Raw genomic sequence first — 14,164 nt, forward strand, 5'->3', positions numbered from 1 at the left:
GAAGTGCTTAGGTGTCCTCGGATTTTTTTGTTTAGAGAGGGAAATGATCCTATCAAGCCCGATCTTTGCATTTAGCATATACAGCACTCCTTAAAAATGCACGTCCCTCCCTCCCTCTTTTCGGTTCTGAAGTCGTTTTTCTTTCTTTCTCAGTAAAGTTGAGAGGACTAATTAACCGATTAATGCCCAGACACAGTTTCACACCAAGAACAATTAGAACTTGTTCATCTTTACTCCTGTCCACGGAGTATAAACAACCCACGACTGAAAAGTCGCTCCATCGTACCAGAAATGCTAGAAGAGGCTATACGTATCAAGCTAGATGTTATAAACGAAGCATTCACGCGGCCTACGTGAGCCAAGCATTGCAGTATCTATTCAATGTATATAAATGGGTGAGGCACGTCCATGGCGTCCAAAATTCCCAGGACGAACCGTGTTAAGAGACCTTCGCAGCCGCATGAAACTCCGTTCACATATAAGGCCAATGTATAGAGCAACGCTAAATCACTGTTCGCATGCGTCGCATCAAAATTAAATTTAAGATAGCAGGTAATTTCTCCTACGTTTTCTCTGGCTTCATTGTCTGTTAGCGTCTATGGTTGCTTCAACAAGCAAAAAGCCAAGCCCCTCGGTTTTTTTCTCATTCTTCTCGTCCATCGCATATAGCGAGGCCCTCTATTTTTGTGGCCTTGATGCCATAAGGTAGCATATGAGGCTTGTTTATCGGTCATTTTACTGCTCCTGAAATCACATTCAAGTGAGGCCACTCAGAACAGTGAGTGGTGCTGGCTAGCACACCCAAGTCAACAGCTTTAGTACACGTACCCAAATACGTTAGGCAGTGGACGGGAGGATGCAGTCACGGCTCCCTAATTGGTACAGCACTGCACGCATAACGCGGAAGATGTCGGCTCTAATCCAGCTGCCTCTCGTTCACTTTCATTTCAATTTTCCTTATTAGTTCTACTTTTCAATTGCTTCTGTGGTTGTATGCAACGATCGACTGCCATTTTTCCCAGGCCTACATTTCAATAAATGCGGCATCTAAAACTAGCATGTGCTAGTTGTGCAACTTGTTGTGCTAAAACTAGCATGTGGTAGTTGTGCACCTAGAACTAGCATGTGCTAAAACGTAGCATGTGCCCAGAAGGAAAGCCGGCGGAATACTTTCGCCCTGAACGAATATGCTCAATCACTAAGAACACGCTCTGCTTAACACCTCGACATGTAGGGCCCTCCGTCTTCAAAACGTGCCGAACTTGCAGCAGAAAGAGAACAGAAATAGAAGTGTTAGTTTCCCTTACTTTCTTCTTTCCCATTTCGTCCTTTTCTTCTTCTTTTTTTTTTACTATGCTTTCAAAGTAAGCCGAGTGAGCTGCCACCTCTTACCAGAAGTACTCTTAGTGGGCTACCGCCTCGACAAGTGTAAGCCACTGCACACGCTTACGCTCCATGAGATGTTTTCGCGAATATTGAAATTCAGGTGCTGAAAGCCTTCGCTCCAGTAGAAAGAGGGAGATAAAATATATATTTAAACTGCGCATGAAGAAATAACATAATCAAAGGGACTGTGCAAGTACTTCCCATGGAGATACAAGAATAAATTTTAATGTCTCGAGAAAATATAGTGGTCTTGGTGCGATCGGGGCTCTCCTATTCTTTTTTTTTTAGTTTTGCCTGTCATAAGCGTGATAAAGCCGCTGCTTTCCCTGTCGCCATGCAGACGTTCAGGGGAACCAAGCATCCATCAGTAGTTAGACACGTGACTATAATAACGATGTGGCAACATCTCGCGGTGTTTCGTCATCATCATCAGCCTGGTTACGCCCACTGCAGGGCAAAGGCCTCTCGCATACTTCTCCAACTACCCCGGCCATGTACTAATTGTGACCATGTCGTCCCTGCAAACTTCTTAATCTCATCCGCCCACCTAACTTTCTACCGTCCCCTGCTACGCTTCCCTTCCCTTGGAATCCAGTCCGTCCCCTTAATGACCATCGGTTATCTTCCCTCCTCATTACATGTCCTGCCCATGCCCATTTCTTTTTCTTGATTTCAACTAAGATGTCATTAACTCGCGTTTGTTCCCTCATACAATCTGCTCTTTTCTTATCCCTTAACGTTACACCCATCATTCTTCTTTCCATAGCTCTTTGCGTCGTCCTCAATTTAAGTAGAACCGTTTTCGCAAGCCTCCAGGTTTCTGCCCCGTAGGTGAGTACTGGTAAGACACAGCTATTATACACTTTTCTCTTGAGGGATAATGGCAACCTGCTGTTCATGATCTGAGAATGCCTGCCAAACGCCCCCAGCCCGTTCTTATTCTTCTGATTATTTCAGTCTCATGATCCGGATCCGCAGTCACTACCTGCCCTAAGTATATGTATTCCCTTACTACTTCCAGTGCCTCGCTACCTATCGTAAACTGCTGTTCTCTTCCGAGACTGTTAAACATTACTTTAGTTTTCTGCAGATTAATTTTTAGACACACTCTTCTGCTTTGCCTCTCCAGGTCAGTGAGCATGCATTGCAGTTGGTCCCCTGAGTTACTAAGCAAGGCAATATCATCAGCGAATCGCAAGTTACTAAGGTATTCTCCATTAACTCTTATCCCCAATTCTTCCCAATCCATGTCTCTAAATACCTCCTGTAAACACGCTGTGAATAGCATTAGAGAGATCGTACCTCCCTCCCTGACGCCTTTCTTTATTGGGATTCTGTTGCTTTCTTTATGGAGGACTACGGTGGCTGTGGAGCCGCTATAGATATCTTTCAGTATTTTTACATACGGCTCGTCCACACCCTGATTCCGTAATGCCTCCATGACTGCTGAGGTTTCGACGGAATCAAACGCTTTCTCGTAATCAATGAAAGCTATATATAAGGGTTGGTTATATTCCGCACATTTCTCTGTCACCTGATTGATAGTGTGAATATGATCTATTGTTGAGTAGCCTTTGCGGAATCCTGCCTGGTCATTCGCTTGACAGAAGTCTAAGGTGTTCCTGATTCTATTTGCATTACCTTAGTAAATAGTTTGTTGGCAAGGGACAGTAAGCTGATCGGTCTATAATTTTTAAAGTCTTTGGCGTCCCCTTTCTTATGGACTAGGATTATGTTAGCGTTCTTCCAAGATTCCGGTGCGCTCGAGGTCATGAGGCATTGCGTATATAGGGTGGCCAGTTTTTCTAGAACAATATGCCCACCATCCTTCAACAAATCTGCTGTTACCTGATCCTCCCCGGCTGCCTTCTCCCTTTGCATAGCTCCCAAGACTTTCTTTACTTCTCGCGGTGTTTGTGACTGCATAAAAACAGAACTTCAGCAATGAATTTGCGCCCACAAATTGCGGCCGTCGCCCAGTCAGAGCAACTCATATGCACGACCGTTTGTAAACGTGGCGCTAGAAAAGGAATCCACCGTTAGAGTAAGTTTCAAATTAGCCCCCCACACGCGTTGAAGTACTTGAATAAAGTGTGGTCTCACCGCGAAAACAACGCGGACCACGCGCCGGTGACGAGCTTGCATAAGAGAGGCTGAGAGCTCGAGTAAACTAGGATTTAGCATACATATTAGGCTGCGGAAAAGAGACAGGTTTGCTCTAAACGCAAACTTCTTGATGCGTTTGTTGCTCGTCGAACTTTAGATGAGATAAATATAGCTACGCTCTAAAAAATGGAACAGGGCCGTCACCGTCAAAGTTTTGCGCTCACGATACCGGAAACCTTTTCTCCGATTTAGTTAAGCGCCTTCGGAACTTCGTGTTTTCTGACACAATGTCTAACTGATCTGTTCTTTTTCTTTCATTCTGTTATTCTTTCGCGCGAGTGAATCTATGGCGCTTGCTGACAAAGTCAGTGATCCTTCACACAAGCACCTTCCTCCGACTTACTTGCGGTCGTCGGTCGCGTAAGAAAAAAAAATTCTTGCGGCTCTGCTTTTCATGCACAGTAAACGCCAGTCCTACTTGTTGGCCTTTCTGTTCCAATGTCCACCCTGTCATCCAAAAATCAAAGCACCGATAACTGTATGCACTATGTTGAACCTGTACGCTGTTTTATATTTATTGCGATAGCAATTACATGGACACTCCAGGCGCATTCTTGCTGTCGCCGTCGCCGTGGTGTCCCGTATAAAGTCCAAAGGCGATAACACTTTCACTGCGCGTCGTGTGCTGTATGTGCGAGTGGAAGTACGTGAGGGAAGCCGACGATCGCGGCTCAATCTGGCGCGCGCGAAGGAAGAAAGCGGAGAGTAAACGTGCCGTCTTCCGTCGCGCGAAAGGCCGTGGGGGGATGGGATGGGGGGAGGGAAAGCGTCGTTCTCCGGCATCAACTGCGCATTTCGCGACCGGGCGCAAGGGAACTGACGATCGCGGCCCAATCTCGTGCGCCATATATGGAGGAAAGCGGGTAGGCAGCGCGGGAGGGAGGGGGGGGGGGGGCGGCTTCGACTCCGCCAACAAGTGCGTACTTAGCACGTCGGTCGCGCGCGCCGTAGACGGCTCATATATTTGTGCGCGGTATTCTCTCCGCTCTTGCGTTGGAGCGATAGACCGCCCGGAGGCCACTTCGCTCGCTGCTGCTGCCGCACTTGCTCACGCCAGCGTATTGACAGCGAGTATCCGCGCTAATCGAGTTGCGTTATTCATGTTTGCTTGTGCGCGCAGACACCACGCTTGTTAATTCAGTTAGTAAGCGAATGTTCCCTAAACGGCCGATAAAACTACTATCGCTACTTCGTATAGCTACCTACTAATTTGCTATCGCAATCGCTGCTTAGTCTTTTGGGCGAAATTGCGACATTCTATTATTTTCAATAACTTACGTTCATCTACGTGCCTGATAAATACGAGAAAGAAACAAGAACATAATACAAGAATATGTGAACGCTGGTCTGTATTTATTATTTTTTATCTTTTTAAAAACTGGAGCAAGAAACGCTGTCGAGCAAAGCTGACGAGCGGGAGATTGGGGTACAATTCTTTTTTTTTTTTGCTAATTGGTGCGCTACCTATTGTTACCTATCATTAACCTCACCTACCTCTCTAGCGCTCATCACTTTGTATTCTTGTATTCCTTCCACGGTATTGCCTCTGAAAACTCACGAGGGCGGCTTTCTTCTTTTGGGAAGGAGAACATGGGTAGCTGCAACTCGTTTGTGTAGTTTGCGCGGCACCCTTGCATACAACGCTGAAATGGCATGACCGGTGGAGTCTCTCACGTTTCACAAGGCAGTACAGCTGCCACACCGCAACATCGTGTGCACACATCACACACCGAGGTAGCCCCGCCTGCCACCATCACAACAATACAAGCTCGCAAGCCGGCGGGTCGTCGCCTGCTCAAGAGGCGCAGTAGGAAAAGCGACGCGCATGACGTCATGCGAGAAAGCAAGCAGGCTTTCAGTTATATGTTGTAGGCGTTGGTGAGGCCAGGGTCCTTATCAAGCCACGATCTCACTCGATTTGTGTTCGCCCGCCGGTTCGCCTGCCGGTGTACGTAAACGGTCAAGCCACTCATGAGCGTCAGCTAGGAACGTGACAGTTGCACTCTTCTGTAGTTTAGTTGGTATTTTTCGGGTGAAATTGGCCGGAATTCATTACGCTGCAGATATATTAGCAGCGTGAAATTGTTACGCGTCCGGAACAGGCCTAACTAGTCTAACTTTCATAACTACACGTGTAATTTCTACTTTGAGTCATATTAACATGTTCTTCTCTGCAGTGAAAACAATCCCGAGAAAAATCGCTTTTTTTCTTTTTTGGCGCACCTTCCCTATTTTTTGAGGAATTTCGAAAGCGTTTTCTGGAACACCCTAGTTATATGTCGCGCACTGAATACATGTCAGTAGAAATCAAGATAATGATTGAACTCTTAGCTGGATGTGCGATCACACAACACCTATATAAGTGCGATACCTTTAAAGCGCGCTTGATTTCTTACTGGTCGCACTTGCCAAGTCTGAGCCGAATGTACTGTTATTTGACTATCACTAAGATCTGTGACATATGAGCCGTCAGAAAGCGTCTTCCGCATTTTTTTAAACTCAATTCACGTTTATAATTTGCTGCAAAATGCATAGAGATCGAGAGACTGCAAGATACATAGAACGAAAGTGAACGGAAAATAACCGACAGAATCTGTAGATTCACGGCGAGAAGGCAACGCGTTCTGTGGCGGAGTTCGAGGCACGGTGGGTGGCTGGAGGCGAGAGTGCGCGTGGGAGTGAATTGAGCGGAAGGCTGACGATAATAAGCGCATTGGGCCCGCGAATCGCACCTCACGCTTTAGTGACTTAATGAACGCCGGGAGAGGCCCTCGGCAAACGACCGTGCTAGACGGGAGATCGCGGGAAGAATCGCTGTTATCGCTGCAGAACAGCCGCGACGCCAGAACCCTCATGCGTGCCATAATGTGTCGACTGCAACCTTTAGCCGGCCGCGACCAACTGTCGCGCGGTCGAGACGTCCCGCTCCCTTGCTTGCCCCGTGCCCGTTCTCCAACTGCGAACTCTTCCGCGTTTTACGACTGTATAGCGTGAGTTATGACACCCTCCTCCACCTCATTCTCTTGCTTGTACGCGAGAAGAGCTCTGTACGCCTCCAGAGCGTGGAGCTTATTGCCAGCTACGAACGCCGTAGACGCGGACGACGTCTAAGCGAGGGAAGAATTAGGCACGGAAGACTGGAGGTCCTATTATTACGGACACAGTGTAAATTAAACTAAATCGGAGGGTTTCAACATCCCGGAGCCGCGCAGTGGGCTATGAGACGGGATGCCCAGTGGAAGGTTCCGGGTTAATTTGACCTCGTATTGTTATTGAAAATGCGCCTATATAAAGCACAGCAGACCGACATTTTTTTTTTTTTTTTCGCATTCCGCACCCAGCGGCGTGTACTCTTGGGTTGTATACGCGATGTATGTTTTTAATGCTTATCTTCACTTTCTTCATATGTCGACCCCACCCCCCCAGGTATACTCATACGGAACTATATGTCTCTGGTTAACGACCATGCCGTTCTTTACTTTCTTTTTCTGCTGTCTTGATTGATTGATTGATTGATTGATTGATTGATTGATTGATTGATTGATTGATTGATTGATTGATTGATTGATTGATTGATTGATTGATTGATTGATTGATTGATTGATTGATTGATTGATTCCCTTTGCCCCGTGCAGTGCGCCGGTCCCGCAAGTCGACAGGCGGCCGCTACACGGCGGGCGAGTTGGTGGAAATGCTCCGCAGGCTGGCCGCGTCTAGGAAGCTGCGACAGGTGCGCGTCGCCAACAAGGCCATCCGGTTCGGCATCAGCAAGAGGTCGCTACGGCAGCGCTTCTAGGCCGCGGGCTCCCCCTGCCGACCACGGCTCCTCTCTCTCTCTATACGCCTCGCGCACTCGCTATGCGTGCGTGAGGCCCACTGCGTCGCTTCTTCATTCGGCATCCTTCGGTGACCGCCACCGACTGCAGACACTGTACAGGAAGGAGGCTGTGACACTGCGACAGCGTCGCACACAGCCAACTGCGGATTCCCACGCACTTTGTGTGCGTCTGTGCGTGCGTGCGTGCGTGTGTGTGAGGAACTCAATGCTACAGGCACGCCTTCCTTCATGCCGCGTTTCCTTGCGCATATCGAGCATAGAAGCGTCGTTTAGAAATACTTCAACAATAAAGAAAGAGCGAGAGGAAAAGAAGAGTGAGAGTGACATAGGAGATGGCTAGTGATGAAGATGAAAATAATGCCATAAGATAGATAAATAAATGCGGGAAGCACGCTGTATGAAAGAAATATGAGCATTATATTGCATCATTAGTATTCGAGGCTCTAGAACTGCTGCACGAAAGTCGTCATGTCACAGCCTCCTCCTTCTTCCACTGGCACGCATCGATTTACAAATCGTGGCCCGCGTGTGCTTTCCCAGCCGTCGCTCTTATAAGAAACAACAACGTGTCGCGCATTTGCGGCATCTCCGGCGTCGGCGCGTCTGAATCACGTTGCGCGATTTATTTGCTGTAATGCTGATCGAAAATGTGTCAGACATTAAGAGAAGCTTAGTGAATGGGAGTCCCCAGTGATCAATCGTGCGTGAACCGGACGCGTCGACGCTGGGCGACGCCCGATACGAGTCCCATGTGGTTGCCGACTCATCGTGTATTTGCGGAGCAGAAAGCAGCTTAACTGGTTTAGCTCTGCTGCCTCGCACCGCCAGGAGGCCAATACTCTCGCGGCACCCAACTACCAATGTGGTTTCAGGGATACGCATATACATACATATATACATATGCATACATACATATATATTTAACAGCAAATATCTATATTTACGGGTACACATATGTATACAAGTACCTAACAGAGCAGAATACTATATTAAAAATATAGAACATGCGGAGGGTACGGTTTAGCCAATGAAAGGTGCGCAAAGCTGATAAAAGTAAAACAACGTATTTACCGGTGCCCAAACGTATTTTTCTATTCAGCAGACAGCTCTCGTATGGCAGATGGCTGTCTGAGGAGCCGCTCGCTAAAAACAGGAGAAGAAAAAAATGTTGGTCGGAGCAAAACCAAATGCATGTTGGTAGTCGTCCTGGAGCGTATAGGGACGGCCTTTTTGCGACGGCAACGTTGCTCCCAACGATCGTGTTTTGTGCCGAAAAAGTGCTAAGTGTCAATGAAAGTAAAGAAATTCTTTTTTGAGTAGACAAGGCGAGTTTTTGTGAGAGATGATTAAATTATTTACAACCTTCGGTCCAACAAGTTGAAAGTCAGGACTAGAAGTAAATCGAACCAGCGAGGTTACTGCAATCGTTCAAGTACATCGACACGTAAAAGACAATAACTGAAAACAGTTACAGCTTGTGCGTCTCATAGTTACGAGTAAAGCTTACAAGGACTTTTCCTTTTTTTTAGTTTGTTACCTCTTTTGCCTCAGGGGCATATCCCTGAGCTTGTAGCTGAGTATTTCTACTGAAACTATTTGGGGCAGCTTCCTTTTTTTTTTTTTTCTCTCTGTCTCTCGCTCACTGGTATATGCCCAGAGTGAAAGTTTAGGTTTTACACTAATTTCTCCTTTCCTTCTTGTTCTGCTGAGAGAATGTTCTTTTCGCAGGCTCATGACACTTTATCTCTATTGCATTTCAATATTTCTCAGCTATACTCATCTGCTTCTAATTACATGATCACACATTCGGAACCGTGGTCTTCATTTTACAAAATGAAGCGGGAAGATGCGGAAGAAGCGGGAATAAGAGGGAAAGCGGGAAAGAGCGGGAAGAAGCGGGAATTAGCGGGAAGATGCAAAAACGACTACTTGTGAGCTTTTTCTTTTCTTTAAAAAAAAACGAAATTTTCAGGAATCGACGAGGCGTTATCCGTTTCCGGTAGCTGTTTTCTGTTTGCCTACATCATGCTTCATTTTTTTTTCCTTATTATGTTGTCGCACCTTACCGAAGGAAAAACAAAAAAGAAAACATGCAAATATTTCATGAGTCACCCACTCTCACCTATTTATTTTTCATGTCATTATTTATTAAAAAGTAAACAAGTGACACTAGGCGGCAATTGCAAATACGTGTAGCGAAACGTCACTTGACTTTCTCCTCGATAAATTATCAATTGTCATCTCCCCCTTTAAAAAAAAAGAAAATGTTCAAGTTGTGCTTACATTGTGTTAGTTCGCCATGACTGTTCCGGTTTACAAGGCCCACCCGCTCCTGTGTAGTTAGCTGGCTGTCGCAAAGTAGATGTACACTTAGATAAAAAATGTAAACAAGCCTTCAACCCCCCTCCCCCCTCCCCTCCCCCCCGAGTAAGTTTATCACATTTGCTGCGTCGCTGCTATGCGATTCGCATTTCGCACAGACTAACATTAGATGTTACGGAGAGTCATATTTCGACACGACGATTCTCGTGAAAGACGAAGATGTCTTGGACGGGAAGCGGAACAGCAAAATGAACTTGAAGAACACAGAACAGTAGGACGAATCTCCCCGCATCGAAGGCGAAATTATAAAACAAGAAGGAAAATAAATAAATGAATAGGAAAGCCGGGCCTAAACTAAACTTTGTGCGTTTGCTATAAACGGCTCATAGAAGTACTTACGTACACTTAATAAGAATTTATATTGCCTTTATACGTACTGCAATGGATAATAAAGGCTGTTCTCTTAGGCGCTTTGAACAAAATCAAAAACTGCAAAAGCAAAAGGCAGACCAACGCTTTTCTTTATTAAAATTAAAATGAAAGAAAGAGACGTAGTCACCTTATAATGCTGATGGCTACTCCTTTTCTCATAGCGGAAACAACAATATAAAGAAAATATGTAGGAAAATGAAAAGAAATCTCTTCATACGGTCAGAAAGCCACATCACAGTCCTATACGCCTATGAACATAACAGTATAAAAGTCAAATGCAAGTTGCACCACAATGAGTTCGTAAACAAAGTCACAAACACATACAAACAGCCTTGATGTAGACTTCAATACGTATAAACAGATGAGGAATTACACAGTGTTAAAATAATTCACGCACAAGTCTATGTCTTTTCAGTGATTACAAACGGCAAGGAACCCTCCTGCTCGTTGTCATAGGTTAACTTATCCGCGTCGCTCTCTTGGGCTACGGGAGTAAGCATGCCGACGATGATTAAATGCTGAAGGCGTTTGCTCCTGGCGCTTGACGAGTGCGTAAAGATATGATTTCCCCTCATGTAATTCAACAAGCACACCTCCTCGAGACATAGATCACACAAAGTGCGCGCACATTCACTGCTACTCTATACGAGCGCGTGTTACGCCGTTGATGCGACCTCAACCGTATGCGGAAAACGGCCCATTACAGCAGGCGCAGGCAGTGTGTGCGCCCACATGTGCGTACTCGTGCCTCCGAAGCCGTGGCCGTTTAGCCTGCCGCGAGTTCTGTAGGTTGCCGCACTTCTGTTGTGTTCCCTTACTTTTTGTCGTTCTCGTTATTATTGTTGTCGCGGTCCTTTTACGGGCGCTCTCAGCAGTGTCGTATGCTCATTCCACGTTCCGCGCTTGCTGGGAACAGCCCGCGTTGTCCCTCGTTTTGTGCTGGGCAGTATTTAGTGCGAGTGTTCCGTGTGCACATGGGAGCTGTAGAGGTGTTGTACGTGTGCAGGTGCCCGTGTGCGTGTGTGCGCGTTTGCCGGTCGCTTGCACGCATGCTGGCTCCGACTAAGCGCTTCCTGTTGCTCGTGACCGCGATAACTACGCGAAAGAATTGTTCGCGTTCGAGAAAACAAAACGCCTGTGTGCTTAAGAGATGTATTCACTCGTCTGTGTCTCAATAAAACAAGTGACGAAAGTGAATGCCTTGGTGGAAGCTTTGATTTTTTTTCTCCATCTTGATCAATGAATAAATGAATGAAACTTTAGTATATGTTTCTAGAAGATAAAGTCTGTACAGACGAGGGTCCCATAGTGAACGACTGAATCGGGATCCTCGGTCAAATTTAAAGTAGTAGTAGTAGTAGTAGTAGTAGTAGTAGTAGTAGTAGTAGTAGTAGTAGTAGTAGTAGTAGTAGTAATAATTGAAGTAGTAATAATTGAAGTAGTAATGCAGCAAACAAAAAGATAAGGTTGCAAAAAAAAGCAAAAGAACATGAATATACATGAATACAAGAAGAGACTGATTGCTCAAATCAACATATCGACACAATAATGCAATGAAATAGAAGCATGAAGTTATGCATTTAGTAGGAGGTCTTTTAAAGAGATGACGCAACCTTTACTTTAATGTCTTCATCACCGAGTTCGAGCGTTTTTTAATCATGTCGCAGGTCTTCGCCATGCAGGTCCATGGTCTAATGTTTACGCATTGCGATTTTACTTGGCTCATGAATGCATAGTCCCATTGAGTATCAAGGACAACAGCTAATTAAAATTTCATTATTTGTTTCTCTTTATGTCTAAATCAAAACATACGATATTTTAAAACAATTCCTAGCAATTCTTTCCTTCAAAGGTCAGCCCCGCACGATTCGGATTGATCAAGTGCAACATGCATACTAAAGTAGATAATGAAAGAGGTTCACTAATTTACATTCTATTTATTCAATTAATTGAAGCTGAGCAGCACTACCTGCGTAGCAGAAATCCTAAGACTATAGCACCATTTCCGAGATAAATATCCGTCCCCAAAGTCTAAAAATTCATTGAAACTACAGTTGAGATCGTCCTGAGCTGCCTGAGGTTCATTTTGGGGAAACTGTTTACTAGAACGCCAAAGTATTTCGTAGCAAATGTATACTGTCCACGTTCTCAGAAAGCTATGCTCATTGACCGATCGAAAACGCAAGAGAATTGTCCTCCATAATGAGCATGCTGCGCCTACTCTCCGTCCGTCCGTGCTCCTGGAAATCAATGGCTCAGATACTGCGACAGCGTTGTCGCCACAAAAAAGGAAAAAAATAATAACAGAGAGAGAGAAGGAGGAAGGCAGAGAGAGAGAGGAGGCTTGGCGCTGTACAATACCTGAGGAAATTATTAGGATACCGATTATATTTTCAACTCCCACCCGCGAGGAACAAAAGGAACAAACAAAAAAACAAGAAAGGCCTCACATCACGACGTTGAAGCGAAACGAGTTGCATATATGTACTGATATCAGGCTGGCAAAACAAATTACTTAAGAAAAAACGAAAAGAAAGTGAGCACCAATGTGCCTAATCAAGAAAGTATCCATATCCGCTCCCTGCGTTCACAAAAGTATTGATGTCGTCTTAGAATATCATTGCTGATATCAGACGGATATCAGCGCATTTTTATATACTTACCGATTGCGTGCAATAAACAGTTGTCAGTTTGTGCTTGTTTCCTGTTTTTCAGTACTCTTCTGCACAGACCTTCGACGTTCCAGATGACTAGGTGGGTGTCGACATGAGTAGAGGCATCTATACATATATATTTTTCTCTTTTGAATGCAATTGTGTTGCGCTTGCTAGAAGCATCGTGATTCAGTTTGTTTCGTTTTATATATATATATATATATATATATATATATATATATATATATATATATATATATATATATATATATATATATATATATATATATATAAATTCGCTTATTCTTTTTTTTTGTGAGAGTCATAGCCCTGCTGCGTTCTCGAGCTCGACCGAGTATACCCGGTTTTAAAATATCGCTCGAACACAAGCGTTCCCACCGACGGGTTTCTTTCGTTACGTCCGCATCTGCTGGTTTAGCCAATTCACTGGGAAAGTAAACAGATCGAGAGTACACGCAGCAGCATGTGCCGAGCTGCTCGAGCCATCCTGCGCACCGGCTGACGCAGCGTCTTCGCACGAAGTTCCAGGGCGAGAAAAATGTGCAATGCCATGCATCGTGAACGAGAGTGATGCAATGCACCGTGAATGCGAGCAATGCAATGCACCGTGCCACGACACAACCGGTGTCCCTCCCGTTTTTGCCCCGTTTGTGCACGCCGATTTAGTTTTCAGAGTGAAACTCTTCCGTTGCCTCTTCTCGCCACTGCCGGTGCTGTCTCGCGGCGTAGACAACAATTTGGGCCACTGGCCGGCGATGCGCAACTGGTCGTGTGCAACTGGGGACGTGCCCATATTCTAGGTGAACCCCGCAGAATGGGTGAGCGCCGCTGTACAACGGGTATAGAAGCTTTAAATGCATTTACATATACGTGTCGCACTTCACTGTGCATACACCTCTCATCATCTTTATGAACTCGGCAAGCATCACACATCGTCTTCGCGACGCAGACAGTTAACAGCCGCGAACGACGAGGCTGTGCACGTGTCATCAGCTATGTAATATGTATTGGGGGCGAGCTCCACCACTGGAACAGCTGGCGCCACCATCGGCGTGACGTGGCATGAGGGATCACTTGGACACAGCGGCCGCGTCGTCTGCTTCGGAAGCGCCGAAGCGAGCTGAAAACGAAAGCTTAAAGTCCCACCTGCGCCGCGGTTCTGAATAAGTGGTGAGGCTTTACCGCTTTGAGTGTCTGCTTGGCAACATTTGAAAGTACTATAATAGGTAGTGGCTGCCTTTGGAGGCGTGCAGCATGGCAGGCCACTGATCGTTGCCGCAGTGCCGGACGTACGCAACGGAGCCCGGTGTCAGCCTTATTCACACGTAGCCGCAGGGCAACGAGC

The 14,164-nt window shown here is 45.8% G+C and overlaps 1 protein-coding gene across 1 annotated transcript in view; it reads left to right on the plus strand.

Annotated features, from left to right (window-relative positions):
• The window catches only part of LOC126542052 (uncharacterized), a 66,561-nt gene extending 55,220 nt beyond the window's left edge, over nt 1–11,341 (plus strand). Inside the window, exon 3 of the mRNA XM_050189027.3 lies at nt 7,188–11,341. Coding sequence (XP_050044984.1) covers nt 7,188–7,348 — 161 coding nt within the window. The 3' untranslated portion in view covers nt 7,349–11,341. The remainder of the gene's footprint in view (nt 1–7,187) is intronic.
• The last annotated feature ends 2,823 nt before the right edge of the window (nt 11,342–14,164 follow it).

This window comes from Dermacentor andersoni, chromosome 2 (assembly GCF_023375885.2).
Source record: "Dermacentor andersoni chromosome 2, qqDerAnde1_hic_scaffold, whole genome shotgun sequence".
Classification (NCBI taxonomy): domain Eukaryota; kingdom Metazoa; phylum Arthropoda; class Arachnida; order Ixodida; family Ixodidae; genus Dermacentor; species Dermacentor andersoni.